Source organism: Tyto alba, unplaced genomic scaffold (assembly GCF_018691265.1).
Source record: "Tyto alba isolate M040663 unplaced genomic scaffold, T.alba_DEE_v4.0 Super-Scaffold_48, whole genome shotgun sequence".
Classification (NCBI taxonomy): Eukaryota; Metazoa; Chordata; class Aves; order Strigiformes; family Tytonidae; genus Tyto; species Tyto alba.
The window spans coordinates 802,977-817,127 of NW_024881324.1; the positions used below are offsets into that span (position 1 = coordinate 802,977).

The window sequence follows — 14,151 nt, forward strand, 5'->3', positions numbered from 1 at the left end:
TAAATAATCTGACTTGAGACGGTTCAGCCATGTAGTAGCAGGTGCAAAGTAACATAAAGGTAAGGAAGCTGCAAACTGGCACCAAAACCAGACCAGGCCAGCCTGGAAGGACAAGATCTACGTGACCACAGGGCTGAGTTTGCACAGAAGTAAGGGTCAGCTGGTGGACACAGTGAAGAAGACTATAAGCCTTCATCTGAAGCCCCCCCCCCCCCCCCCCCCCCCATGACCACTTGCAGCCTCCAACAGCCATGTGCAAGAGACATTGACAAACGCTAATGAGTTCCCAGAAAAGTTAGGAATAGGATAAAAATATGATAAAAATGCAATAAATATGTATGATTAAGGTAGTCTAAACGTTTGTTGATTTTGTTTCCAGACACACACATGAGGAGGAGCTCTCCCCCGTGTGTCCACCGCTGTAATAACGAATGCCTGCTTTCTAAAACTCCGAAATTGAGTCTCAGAGAGTGAATGAATTACGACTTTCTGGTAACACTACTCGCGTTGTCCTTTCGCACGCGGAAGCTGCAGTTCAAAAATAACAGCGAATAGTGGAAGCTGGCAGGCTCCCAATTAAACTTTTACACCTCGACCAACCAGCTGGTAGTACGGCAAGGAAATTTAATGGCAAGACCTTTACTGGGGGCACAATTGTCTACACATGGAAAAACATACCCCCCCCCACGCGTTAGAAGGAGAATGCCAGCCGTCGCGAGGTTTACCTCAGGGAAGGCTTGTGGCGGTCGGAGGGGGCTGGGGCCGCCCAGGCCCTGCGGGGACCCCGCGGCGGGGAGCGGGCGCGAAAGGGCCGCCCCGTCCCCGTCCCCGTCCCCGTCCCCGTCCCCGTCCCCGTCTCGGCGCCGAGCTCCGCTCCGCTCCGCTCCGCTCCGCTCCGCTCCCCTCCCCTCCCCTCCCCTCCCCTCCCCTCCCCTCCCCTCCCCTCCCCTCCCCGCCCCGCCCCGCCGCCGCTGCCCCGCCGCTGCCCCCCCTCAGCCGCCCGAGCTCCGCCCTCGCCGCGGCTGCGCGCTGAGGAGCCGGGCCGCTCTGCGCGGGGTTTGCGCGCCTATGCTGCGCGCCGGGTTTCTGCCGCGTTGCCTGGGCCGCCCCCCCGGGCCCCGCCTGTGGCTGCCGCTGGGCCGGGGCCGGGAGCGGGCGGCGGGGCCGTCGTGCACCCGCGGGCTGCGATGGGCAGGTGAGCGGCGGGGCCGGGGCCGGGGCCGGGGCCGGGCCCGGCGTGGGGGAGCGGGCCGGCGGCGTGGGGGAGCGGGCCGGCGGCGTGGGGGAGCGGGCCGGCGGCGTGGGCGGAGGCGGCGGGCTGCGGGGCCGAGCCGCCGGGAGCCGGCCCCGCGGGGAGAGGAGGCGAAGCGCGGCGGGCTGGAAGTGCAAGCGTCTCGTCTTTCCTCAGGTGAATTTCACCGGCATGCGGCAACAGAGGCCTCCCAAGGCACCCTGGCGAGCGTGGCGCCTGTGTTTGCAGTGGTAAGTGCGCGGGGGCGTTTCCACCAACTGGCGCAAAATGATGGTGTGCACTCTTTGTTTTTTTGTTTAAAATGCATCATCAAAGCAGATGGATTCCTCTCGGAGAACATCCCTACTTCTAAATATTTGGCTTAAGGTATTCTGACTTGAGGACCAGTTACATGTATGTATATATATATGTGTGTATATATAGTATACGGTGTCCACCAAGATGTTTTTCTAAGATCTGTCATCTTCTGGAAGTCCTCTTGCTTTAACTGTGAAGGCAGGTCAACTCTTAGAAGTGCTGCAGTCAGAAGGTTTCTTCTTAAGCTTGTAAAGTCTTGCTGATGCTTTTTAGAAGTAACATTCCTGTGTCTTGGTAGCTGCAGTTCTAAGCAAATGTAGGATTTGGGGGAAAACAAGCCCTCTATATATTCTTTTTAAAAACTAGTCTGAGAGCCATTTGCAGACTGCCTGATTGAAATTATTAGTGCATGTGAGGGAAACTGAGGCCTTCTTGCCGAGGACGAAGAGCAGGCATTCTGCAGCAAGGTCCTTGTGGCCCTGTAACCCTGTTGCAGCTCTACTGGAGTGTATGCCTAGCTATGTTTAATTCACACAAAGTTATTTTTTTAAACCAGTAGTATGGTATTAAGCTAGGTGGTTTATGAGCGAAACAGCAAGCTTTCTGATTAAACCAGACATGACAGTTTTTCCAATAAAATATTTTTGCTAGCAGATACAAGTGTTGAATGAATAATTGGAATGACAATTGTTAAGACAAGAAGGATTTAGATGCAGGTTACCGGATGAATAGCATGTTAATGTAATACTTGACATAGGCACAAGGCCTAACTACCCAATTTGTGTCACTCTTACTTTTTAAATTGTATTTGTAAATTTTTCACATTGCTCCATAGGAAGTCACAAAATTTGTAACCAAAAATGTAAGATGCCCTGCTGATCTCTTCTCCCTGTCATCCAGTGCTAGGATGTGTGGGAATGGTTCACAGCTGCGTCAGAGAAGGTTTAGACTTGATATTAGGAAACATTTCTTTACCAAGAGGGTGCTCTAACACTGGAACTGGCTTCCTGAAGAGGTGGTCAATGCCCCAAGCCGGCCAATGTTTGAGGCATTTGGACAACACACTGAATAACCTGCTCTGACTTCTGGTCAGCCCTGAAGTGGTCAGGCAGTTGGAGGAGGCGATCGCTGTAGGTCCCTTCCAGCTGAAATAGTCTCTTCCAGTCCAGTCTAGTCTAGTCTGTTCTAAATCTGATCCTCTGTAAATCACCTCCTCCCCAGGGTTTACGTAGGAACATGGTCATGCAGATGACACTGGTTTTGTTTTGTGTGTATGCAGACAGTGAAATAATGGCAATTTGGTGCAATATTTTTCTTACTAATTGGGATGAACTGTGAAGAGAGGGCATAAAAAATTGCTTCTTCATAATGTATTTTTCCACTTCTAGGCAAGTGCAAACAATTCTAGAAAGTGATTTCTTGTTTTATAGTAGTTCTGTGAAAAGAATATCCTTTTTTCCACTCCTTTAGATGAAGCTTGACAAAGAGGGAAATGCAACCTATTTTGGTGAGTTTTCATTGCAGTTTGATTTGTTTGTTGTTTGTTCCTTGTCCAAGACAGAAAATCCCAACTGAGAATCTACATGGTGTAGAAAAATATATTTGGGATACTTTGTTGTGTTTATTTGGTGTGTTGCGGTGTTTCTTCTGTTTTATTGACTTCTATTAGTCTTCATAGCATCTTTATTGTTACAATTTTTATACATATTATTAAGTAGTATTTGAAAATAACATATACCATCTCTCACAGGAAGGTCGTTTTTACTTTGTATTTTCCCTTTTTGACCAGCATGCTACTTTCCCTGCCTTTCATTTCCCTTCCTGCAGGACTACATGTGCTTTCTCAAATTAGTCACTTGGTTTCCATGGTCAACTCTTTCACTTATATCTAGAATTTTTCTCTTTCCACTCAAGATACAGTTTTCTAAACTTTGTAAAAAATAAGTTACATTGAAGAATCAATGGGAGGAAACCTGTGTTAAAGATAGCACAGCTTTTTTTCCTTCTGTGGGACTTAGTAACACACTGAAATGTAATTTCAGAACACATGTGCTTGTCCCCTAAATGTCTTAATCTAAAAATATTTTATGATAGAAAAGAAGAAAACAGAATTGTACCAGGAATTGAGTCTTCAAGCCCGAGATCTCAGATTTCAACACCTGATGAGCATTGCAACTAGGAACAACAGGATCATCATGAGAATGGAGGTAATGGTTGCCCTATAGCTGAGTGTAAACTTGACCCATGCCGTATCCTGGCGCTTGCCTTTTCTTGCACAGTTCTTTTAATACAAGCTTTCTGTGACGCGTAGTCCTGCAGGAAACGTGTCTTTGGAGCTCTCCCTAGCAATCAGAGGTATGGGTTGACCAACAGTACATATTAATGACCATTTTCCTAGTTGAGCACAGCAGAAACATTATTAACGTTGCCATAGAAGTAAAGACTCACAAGGAGCCTCTTCTCAATCATACCACCACTAGCACAGTGATGTGTCTGAACTGTGGGGAGTCCAGTAGTTTGCAGTTAGCCTGAGATTCTGTTACTTTCCTGCCTGAAAAGACATTTGAAGAGTGGCTTTTTCAAAGCCTAAATTATCAAGTGCACTACACTTATGAGAAATCTTCAGAGAGGTTGGTTTTTTTTACAGACTCATACATGTGTTGTCTTTTTCAGTTCTTGAAGGCTGTCATAACACCAGAGTTTCTTCTGATATTAGACTACCATAATTTAAATCTGGAACACCGGCTCTTCAATGAACTAGCATCTCAGCTGGCTGGGGAAGGTCAGCTAGTTACCTATGCCCTGCCCTTTGAATTCCGAGCCATAGAAGCAATCCTGCAGTACCGGGTGAGCTATCTCATTTTTATTTAAATTGTTTTGGAAGTTGTTGCTTCATAGAAGGGATGATCTGACTTTAATCTTGTGTTAACATTTGTACATACACATTTGTATATGTATTCCACACTTACTGTAGAAGTTCTCTTTCGGTTTTGGCTTTTGTTGCTTTAGTTTTCATGGTTTTGCGTGTATGCATGTTGCAATACCTTTCCCAAGAAAGTGCTAATTGGATGCAATGGCTTCACCATCACTTGGACAATTAAAAACCAAGTCAGAATACCTTTCTAGAGACATGCTGTAGCTGAAATGAAAGTCACACAAAAGTGCTGAGGCTTTTGGCCTCTTGGGCAAAAGTCAGATAATTATTTCTAGCTATCCTTAAAAATTTATGTTTGCTAATGCTATTATGGCATTTCTAGACAAATAGCGTTTTAGCTTTATCAGCCTTACTGGTGTGGTTGTCACTGGGTTTCAGTTCAGTGCAAATCACTTTTATAAAATACTGGCTTTATGTTGTAAGGGGTATCCCTATAGCAAGTATTTTCCTGGGCATTGGAAAGCAGATTGTGTTAACTGCCTGTTACTGTGAATTCTGCGTTCACAGACAGGAGTCAGTTGCCCAAGTCATTCTGAAGGGATTGCTTTAATTCTTATAAAGGATCATGTTGTTATCTAGATCAGCAAACTGCAGGGGAGACTTAACACTTTGCAGCCTCAAATCCTTGAGACACTGGAAGCTCTAGTGGACCCCAAGCTTTTGTCTGTGGATAGGAGTAAACTACACATTCTCCTGCAAAATGGCAAGAGGTAAATAAGAGTAAGCTGTGAAGAGACTAGAAGATGACTGTGGAACTTTATGTGCGATGAAATGTTAGAAAAATGGTATCTAATATTAACGTCCTAGATTACTGTAACACTGGGCTGTGCGTCTTATTTGTAAACGTAAAAATCGGGATATGAAATACCTAGTGATGTGGGGAAAAGCAGAAAAAGGGAAATCTATTCCGACTTGTCAGAAATACAGTCAAGCTTCATAAATAGCACCTGACAGAACAAAATAATACCTAGGAGAACAAAATAACATCATGGAAGTGTATGTAAAACGAGATTAGCCTTTGGATCTATGCTTTTAAGGTTACGAGTACTGATACCTGGTACCTTCATGTATCAGCCTCCCTGATACGACAGTGCGAATACGCACTCGCGACATGCTCACAGAGCACTTGTTTTTACTGACTTACAAATATACCCAGAAAACACATCTAAATCCTTTCTAGTGTGTGTCTATAGCTCGCTGGTCCCCAGACAGATCACTGCCACTGCTACGTGGGTGGCCTGTGGAGAATTTTTTGAAGGAGCTCTTAGGACCCTGCAAGGAAGTCTGCCCTGGCTGCTATGTCTGGCGAGGGTGCTGGCTGGCAAGCTCATTTAGAAATTGCCTTTATGCACTGGTGCCACTGGGGATTACTTGACCTTTTGCCTGTTCTTTCTTCAGCTTGTCAGAACTGGAAACAGATCTAAAAGTTTTCAAAGAAACAATTCTGGAGATCTTAGATGAAGAAGAATTAATAGAAGAGCTCTGTCTGTCTAAATGGACTGATCCACAAGTATTGTATGTATATTTTGAAACCATATGCTTTTTTAACAGTGTATTTTGTTTAAGGAGAACTTGAACACTAAACTGGGTGTTCTCTGCCAAAAAGCAGAAAGAAAAAGGCTTGCTAATTTTTTAAAGCTCTAATGCTTGCCACTTCAGAAATCGTCTTATTTGCCATTTTGGAGAGGGACTCCATTAGCACTGGTCATATTATGCAATTTCAAATAGTTCTTGGCATAACAGGCCAGCTCATCTGGTATGTAATAGGATGGGAGTAGGATGGCAGGAGGAGAAAAAGCAAATACTATTTTTCAATACAAATTAACACTTTCTGTGAGAATTTTCCTCAGTTTCACCAAAAAAACCTGAAGATGCAGGTTTTGAAGCTCGTCTTACGTAGGTCAGACACCACACTTCCTTTGTTAGAAGTGTTTCTGAACACCCTGCTTCTGGCTTTTTGCTCACCAGCAGAACCTGAAGGAAAGAGGCCCTGCAGCAATCTTGTGCACCTGAAGAGCAGCATTTCAGGACAAACGTACATTGCTATTGCACTCTCGAATTCTGGTGAAAGATGGCACGCAGCAGCAGGAGCACCGGTCACTTTAACAAAAATGAAAAAGCAAAAAGATACTGTATATCAGATCCCAATATGCTTTGGGCTGAATTGCATTTAAATCTTGAGCATACAGAGATCTTTTATGTTTAAGCAGCTAACAGAAACTGCTTTTCAGGGCCCTTTGCGAAGTTGCTGAATAATACATTTGCCCAGCCACATTGCTTGTGGATATTTATACTGTTGACACAGTAGCATGGGTTTGAAATCATGAGGTAAGTTTCTTGCCCTGCAGAGCTTAGTCTAAATGTGCAGCAGAAACTCACTATTAAAGTGGGACCCGGTTTACATTTGTAATGCTTCTGCTGGAGCATTGTTGGGAGGACTCTGAATTCCAGGCTGTTCCTGAACCAGCAGCTAGTCTTCGTCCTGGTTTTGCTCACAGCTTTCCTTTGGAATTAATCCAAGCTGCTGGCAAATCTGTTCCTGCCTGACAGTAGACAGTGTGTAGGGAGCATCTAGGGAAGATACTAAGGTCACCTTACACTCTCGTGCCAGGAGAAACCTGAAGTCATCCCTTCTTTCTGACACAATTGCCGGAGGGTAGGGGAGGTGGTGGGAGGCTGTGTGAAGGGTGCTGGGGCTGAGCCACGGGGCACAGGGAGGCAGTCCATGCAGGAGGCACGCGGGGAAACACCAGCCATGACAGCACGTCTGCCGGCAGGTTGGCAGTGTGAGGACAGCTCTTCTGGCTCCGGGCTTGCTGCAGGTGGTGAGTGGTATTTGATGACCTCAAGAAGCTGGAGGTGTGGAGGAACCCAGTTAGGCGTAGAGGTGCTATCAGAGATCATTCACAACAGGAATAGTGAGCTGTGCCCAGAAAGACGAGGTGAGGCAGACATCGTGTCTTTGTGTGAAGGGATGGCAGACTGTCGGAGACTCGTGAGATAGATGGAGGCTAATTAATGAAAGCAAATCAGGTGGCAGTTATTTTCAAGTCTGTATGCCTTTTGTTTCCCTTTGTATATCCACAGAAGAGCTGATGTAAAGACACTCATCAAATAAGACCTTGAGCTGAATCCGTAATACATCAGATAGTGCTCCAAGACTTTCAGCTGTGCAACTCCTCTCATCTCCATGTAGTAAAAACCTCAGGGTCCAAAGGGCTTTAAAATCAGCCTAGCTCACTCAAAAATTTCTGTTCCATAAGAGGGAAACTAGGGGCTCTGTTTTAGGTGCTCAGGGAGCTTGCGTGGGTTGATTCTTAAGACATATCATGTCTTTTCTTGGAAAACCATTTCAGAGAGGTTCCTTTAACAGTCAGCAGTACCAGGAGGAGATTCTTTAAAAGGTTTAGTCTCTTGAGAAATGAGGTCATACCACCCAAAAACCCCAAACCAACCAACCAACCAAATCTTCCTGGCTTTGCTGCTTGCTTCCAAGCTCCTGTGGGTCTCAGGTGCCTCAGCTGTCATTTACACAGTGAATGACCCAATGCACCACCAGAAACATACATTCCTGTTCCAGAGAAGGCTGCTGTGCCAATAGCAGAACCACAAAATAAGATGAAAGTGTCTCAGACCTCACTTAGGAGAGCGGCATCTTCCATTTGATGCTCACTCTTTGGCTGCTTCGTGATCCCAGAACGTTTCGCAGTAATGACTGTGTATAGCTGATACACCTTACAACTAAACTATTTTAATACACACCTAAAACATCTCCCTCACTGTGTAATTGTTTGCATGTTGACTTTTGGCCATGTTTTATTCTTGGAGGTTTTGACTGCACTTTTACCAGCTTCCACCACTGGAGGGCACCAAGAAATTAAGCATCTCCCTTCAAAATTGTCAGTATTTTATAGTAATAATAATATACACATATATAGCAACAGAAACTTTATAAATAATATAAAACTCACATAACTTTATAACTTATTAATATCTGAAAAGGTAAGATTTGTGGTGGTGTGCATGCCTTGAGGAAATAGTATGCTAACTGCTCTATTGAAAATAACTGCCTATGCTGATCAGCTGACAGATATAAAAATATGCCTTTTATTTTATGCTGTTCTTGATGGAAGTTCCTCACTGAAAAGACTGGATTTTGAGATCTACTGTCTAACAGCACTCTTGTTGGCTGTTCCCCACAACTCATATGTGCTTTGTCTTAACAAATCAGTAATACACTTCTATACAACGTGTAGCTAACCAGAACAATATAAATTGTTACTCACAGTGAGGAGAGTACATCTGGGATTGACCACGCAGAGGAAATGGAGCTGCTGCTGGAGAACTATTACAGACAAGCAGAAGATCTTGCAAATGAAGCTCGTGAACTCAGAGTACTGATTGACGACTCGGAAAGCATAATCTTCATCAACCTGGACAGGTTAGCAGCCCTTATCTGTCGGACTGCCAAAAGCTGAGCAGAGTTTAATGTTGCCTCACCTTTCTCAAACCTGCCTATAAGGGAAGTTGGGGAGTTCCATCTTCATGAGGGTTTGAATGCACTTGCAGTCAGAGCACTAGAAGCTGCATTGCACTTTTGTTATCAGTGAACTGGTTAAAGCAAAGCAACAAGACACCCTAACTAGTATGTGTAAAAGCCTCTCTAGCTAGGCATCACCTTTCCCAAGCAGGAGAAGCCAAGCTTCTCCTAGTTCCTTCTGGGAAGCTAATCACTAAAGGAAATGTCTGCAAATTTAGGGGCAAAATAAAATTCTAGTCAGGAAAATTTACTCTTAATTCAGCAAAACTGAATTATATAAGAGCCTGGCTGGGCTGCTCAGGCATGCAGTACAAGTTGCATTATCACTATGGAGTGCTACAAGAGTGAGTAACTTTGGAGTGAGTATTTTCTCTTTGTATGGTACAGTTTGCACTACTAGTCAGCTTTCTTACTGAAAAATAATTGTAGCTTGCATTTGCAAGCAGATGCCACTCTGTCTTTGAGGTCAGTGTGCAATATTCTTTCTCCTCTTTACTGGGGAGTTACCTGTAGAAGCAATAGGTGGATGCTGCTTCAGGAAACCACAGAAATCGTTTTGGGGGGGGGAAGACCTGAATATGGAATTCTCCAAAACAGGCTCAAGTTTATAATCTGCAGCATTTACCAAATCTACTTCTTTGTAAGCATATTCATGTGCAAGGTAACAGTAAATTTTTGTTTCTTGTGAATATGGACATGTAAGTTCCAGCCAGTTAGTGGTGAGAGAACACAAATTTTCCTGGAAATATACTGTTACTCTGTGTATATACAACTCTAAGAAGTGAGTGATGCTGGAAAGTCTGCTGATGGTTAAGCAGAACCTGCTGCCTTAGAGGTATCCTGATACAGCAATTTCAAAACAATGGCCTCTCTACTGTTGTTTCATGAGCTTTGTCACTGGGTTGCCTATTGCCAGCATGACTTCCTCTCTCACTATTTGGTTTTAGTGTACACTGTATAGAATTTGAGAATTTAGGCAGCAAATCCATTTTTGGGTTCTGCTTACAGATGTTTCTCCCTGCTTTAGCCACCGTAATGTGATGATGAGACTGAATTTGCAGCTGACTATGGGGACTTTTTCTCTGTCTCTCTTTGGACTCATAGGAGTTGCATTTGGTATGAACTTGGAGTCATCTCTTGAAGAGGTAAGGAGCAAGTGCTGCTTTTAACGGCGGTATAAAGCATGGGCCCTGCTCTTACTGTGCATTTTATATTCATTACAACTTCACTCTTTCCATAGGTAAAGCTCTGGATTTATATTACTGCATGAACATAATTTAGTCCAGTGATTCACATGTTCACACAGTCACTTTTTTGTAAGCAAATTACTGTATGGCTGACTGCAGAGTACTGCAGTGTTTTTTCCATGTCATGTCCATGGAAAAGAAAGGGGAAGACAAATTTATGGTTGTATAAGGACTGACTGTAAGGCAGTATTAAAGTTTCTTTAATAATCATCTATTATTTTGAAAAGACCAGCTTTGTCTTCCAGATACAAGGGTATCTGGCAAGCAGCCAGGGCATTTCCAGCACACCAGAGGAAATACTCTATTGTCAATTACAAGTTTATATCTAGACTGGGGGATACAAATTTACATGCTGTCTTTAAAACAACAACAACAAAAAAAAAAAACACCAAAACAAAAACAAGCCAAAACAAAGTAAAGACTTGTTTCTTTCCAAATCCATTAAATGAAGGGTTCAATTTCCAAACTTCCTGATGAAGGAAGGAAAACTGCACGGGACAGTAACGGAATACACTAACTGAAATGCTTTGCTATGAACCAGCCCTTTTCCCAAGGTAGGGCTTGGCTGTTGCTGGTAGAGAGTTTACCACTTCCTCCCATAAAGGAGGAGAAGACTGTTGGGGAGTGAGAGATTATCTCTGGATAATCCCTTTGCTGAAGAGAGAGTTGCATCACTAATAGGAACGTTCTGTCAGTAGGATCCCAGAATATTTTGGCTGGTGACGGGGATTATGTTTCTGGGGAGCGGTCTGATATGGCGACGCTTGCTTTCCTTCCTCGGGCGGCACTTGGAGCCTCCGCTCCCTCCTCATGTACGTATGGCTGGCGAGGGTTTCTGCTCCAGAGCACCGGGGAATTCAGCTCAGTGCCTGCTCCTTGACAAAAGAGAAGGTTCTCCCTAGCTGCACTGACTGGTGGGAAGCCCCTGCACAGGCAGACAGACACGTGAGCAGTAAGATACTGCAGGGTATTGCCAGAAGTGAAGCTGCGGGCTGTTCCCCAAGCCGTGCTGCAGGCAGCTCAAGGGAAGCTGAGGCTAATGGTAGAAGCAGCCCTAATTTACCTTCTCAGGTCTGTTCGTAGAGAGGGACTTCACAGATGCTGCCTTCCTCCTGCCACCCACCTACTCACAATGGACTTAGTCCCCATCTTGTAGAAGAGAAGGTAAGGATAAGAGGACGACAAGGCCAGGTGCTAGCTGTAACATCTCTCTGGAGAACGCTGCCAGAGTTGAGATGTCCTGCCTCCCGATCTGAAGTTTGCAGTAGCTCCTCCTGTGCACGCCGGTGAGCATTGCCAGCGATGCTGAGGGCGTCGCAGAGCCCTGTTGTGCCAGGCTGTATGAAGATTTCCCAGGAGACCACCTTCAGATTAGCAAGAGTCTGAGTGCATCATTTTCCCTGCTGATCACTGGCCAAAGCTTGGGGGACTGTACTGTCCACCTCTGTTCTGCACTCTAAAATTTGTAACAGGGAAGTATCAGTAGATTCAAAAGTCAAGTTGCTGCAAGTGAGGAAGAAAGGGAGACCCAGATAAACTCCCTTTCTTCTGTCCCCTCCCTTGCTGCTAAGAGGCAGATGGAAATAGTTCATTGTGGATTGCTGCTGATGTGGATTATCCTCAAGTGTTGCTCAAAACCAACTCCAGCACATACTGATTCTGGCTTGGAGGGGAGGGAGAATCCAGAGGCAGGGTTGAGAAAATAAGAGGAAAAAAATCAGGGTTCAGGCCTCTCTGAAGCTTTATTTCCTTCTGCTGCATATAGGACAGCTTCCCATGTAATCACGGGCTATTGTGTATCTTACCTAGGTTCCTGCAGTTTTGAAAAAAAAACAACCAGCAGCTGGAAGAGTGGAGATAAAGAACAACCTTAAAGCAGAACCATTTGGGCTGAGCAGAAGCACATTAACAAACCAATAGGAACAGCAGGAATGAAGAGACTTCTGTTGTTCCAGAGTGGACTTTGAACATTTTCCTTGCATTTGTTCTTCCTTACTGAAAACTGCACAAAGTTCTGAAGTTGCTAATTTAATATGTATTATGTGCCAAAAACCTGTGGAGAGATTTTAATGCTCACACACAAAAGGAGAGAAACACAAGGGAAAAGAGCACTGTGTTTCCCACAGTAGTCTTAGCTCCACCCCATGTATGGCCTGTTGGTTTTCTATATCACGTGCAGTCACTCTCATTGCAAGTATTCCTGTCAAATGCTTCATATAATGGCCTGCCTTCAAGAGAACAGCATTTTCAGCTTAAATGATGACAGCAGTCAGCATTCCTCAGTAATGCAGGTTCTGAGCCACAAGATTTAGGACTCTGACTTGAAACGCCAAAGAAAAATCCACCCCAAAAGTGGCTTTTTAATGGATTTTTTTTTTTCTCAAGGCCCTATTTAACTGCAGAGAACAGAGTTTTCCAAAGCAAAAAGCATACCTGCATCTCTTGTGAAGCATCACCTCTAAACTGGCAGTAATCAGAAATAAGTTTCCCTTAAGTGAGCAATAACCGGCTTTGAAATGTAGCTACTTATCTTGGGTATTCCTTAACAATTAATTTAGGCCTGAGGCGTAGGCCATGTCAGCAGTGGGACAAGTGCTGCCCCTCGGCCACGCTTCCAACACAGCTGCAGTTTAACAATGCCTCATGTTGTCATAGGGACTGATTCAAATGCTGGTAGAAATCAACAGAGCAGTTGCTGGCTTCTCTTAAGCTGGACTCTGCTTTCTCTCTTTTCTCTCCAAAAAAAGACAAAGCGTGGACTGGCCTGCACCCCAGGAAGTAGCCAGGTTAGTAAAGGCTGTGGAAGCCTGGCGTCCTGGCATGGATTGAAGGAAGGAGTAAAATTCTTATGCCCACTATTTGTGTTCTTTCTTAGGACTTCTCTCTGAACTCTGAGGCTGTAGTTCTGCACTGCTTTCTCTCAGGCTGTAGAGAAAGCACAAAATCCTAAATCAGGTCACTGTCTGCTGCTTGTTGGGGGATTTTTAACCTCTTTGTAACATGCAGTGAGTAGCTCCTTACGTGCCACCAGGTAAATCACTGTACTGGCAGGGGTTGAAAAGACACTGACTATATCTGTGAACGTTTTTACTCAGGACTAATCAGTCAAAAACGGAAATAAAAAGGTACATAAATGAAAATTATGCAGGCCTCTGGTCCTAGTTTGATTAAAATCGGTTGTACGTAATTATTTTCAAACAGTTGTTCTTACTCTGTATGTGACTTCAACTACAGCTATAAAAGGCATGAGAAGGTGAGAAAATGAATGGGGTTTGTAATGTTTTTGAGTTTTTTAGCTGAATTTTTTTGCAGCCTTTTTGCTTAGCAGGTAGAGAGATGTAAAAAGACCTCTAAACTGGGCGGTCCAGTGGAAGAAACAATGGCTCGCGTACCTTGGCCGGCAAACCCCAGGAGAGCCCTGCGCCTGAAGGGAGATGGAGGCTGATGTTTTTAACTGAGCTGCAGTTGCATTAGGCCAGGACTGAAATGTGTTGGTGCAGCTGTTTGGAAGCTTTCCTGTAAGCTTCCCAAGTTCTGTCTTTGGTGCAGAGAGGCTTCTGTGAACTGGATTGACTCCTCTTCCTGTACAAAACTGACTCGGAGCACAAGAAAAGCCCTTAGAGAAAGATACATCTTTGACAAGACTGCCTTTTTCTCTACGGACATACGTAAATGGTTAATGGTTTTCTTGCAATTCAAGTAGTCAAAATGTATTCTTGTGCAATAAAATTACTCTGAGATCATACAGAGGAAAACCCAAAGCTAGTGGAGGCTGTATATTCAGAATGTAATTGCCATAGAACTTGCTGGTTTCATCAATTTTCAATTAAAAAGGTAAACTTTTTTATTCTGCCCTTATAAATACACTGCTCATTTTGCC

General features: G+C 44.3%; 1 protein-coding gene across 4 annotated transcripts; it reads left to right on the plus strand.

Annotated features, from left to right (window-relative positions):
* Window positions 1-1,013: 1,013 nt before the first annotated feature.
* On the plus strand, window positions 1,014-14,133 carry MRS2 (magnesium transporter MRS2). Of its 4 annotated transcripts, none has more exons than XM_042806755.1 (11): window positions 1,014-1,195; window positions 1,409-1,482; window positions 3,020-3,056; window positions 3,644-3,756; window positions 4,223-4,396; window positions 5,064-5,194; window positions 5,883-5,999; window positions 8,773-8,925; window positions 10,052-10,169; window positions 10,970-11,083; window positions 12,081-14,133. In XM_042806755.1, the coding sequence occupies exons 1-11, from the start codon at window positions 1,069-1,071 to the stop codon at window positions 12,189-12,191; spliced, it is 1,269 nt and encodes a 422-aa protein (XP_042662689.1). In that variant the 5' UTR covers window positions 1,014-1,068; the 3' UTR covers window positions 12,192-14,133. The 4 variants fall into 4 exon arrangements, with proteins under 4 accessions (XP_042662689.1, XP_042662690.1, XP_042662691.1 ...); XM_042806756.1 differs by lacking the exon at window positions 12,081-14,133 and adding an exon at window positions 11,343-12,074; XM_042806757.1 differs by lacking the exon at window positions 10,970-11,083.
* The last annotated feature ends 18 nt before the right edge of the window (window positions 14,134-14,151 follow it).

What these genes read in the sequence shown, in the direction of transcription:
- MRS2 (XM_042806755.1), top strand. Translation starts at nt 1,069, where the DNA reads ATGCTGCGCGCCGGGTTTCTGCCGCGTTGCCTGGGCCGCCCCCCCGGG. An exon ending in CCGCGGGCTGCGATGGGCAG is followed by an intron (nt 1,196 to 1,408) that starts GTGAGCGGCGGG and finishes GTCTTTCCTCAG; the next exon opens with GTGAATTTCACCGGCATGCG. An exon ending in AAGCAATCCTGCAGTACCGG is followed by an intron (nt 4,397 to 5,063) that starts GTGAGCTATCTC and finishes GTTGTTATCTAG; the next exon opens with ATCAGCAAACTGCAGGGGAG.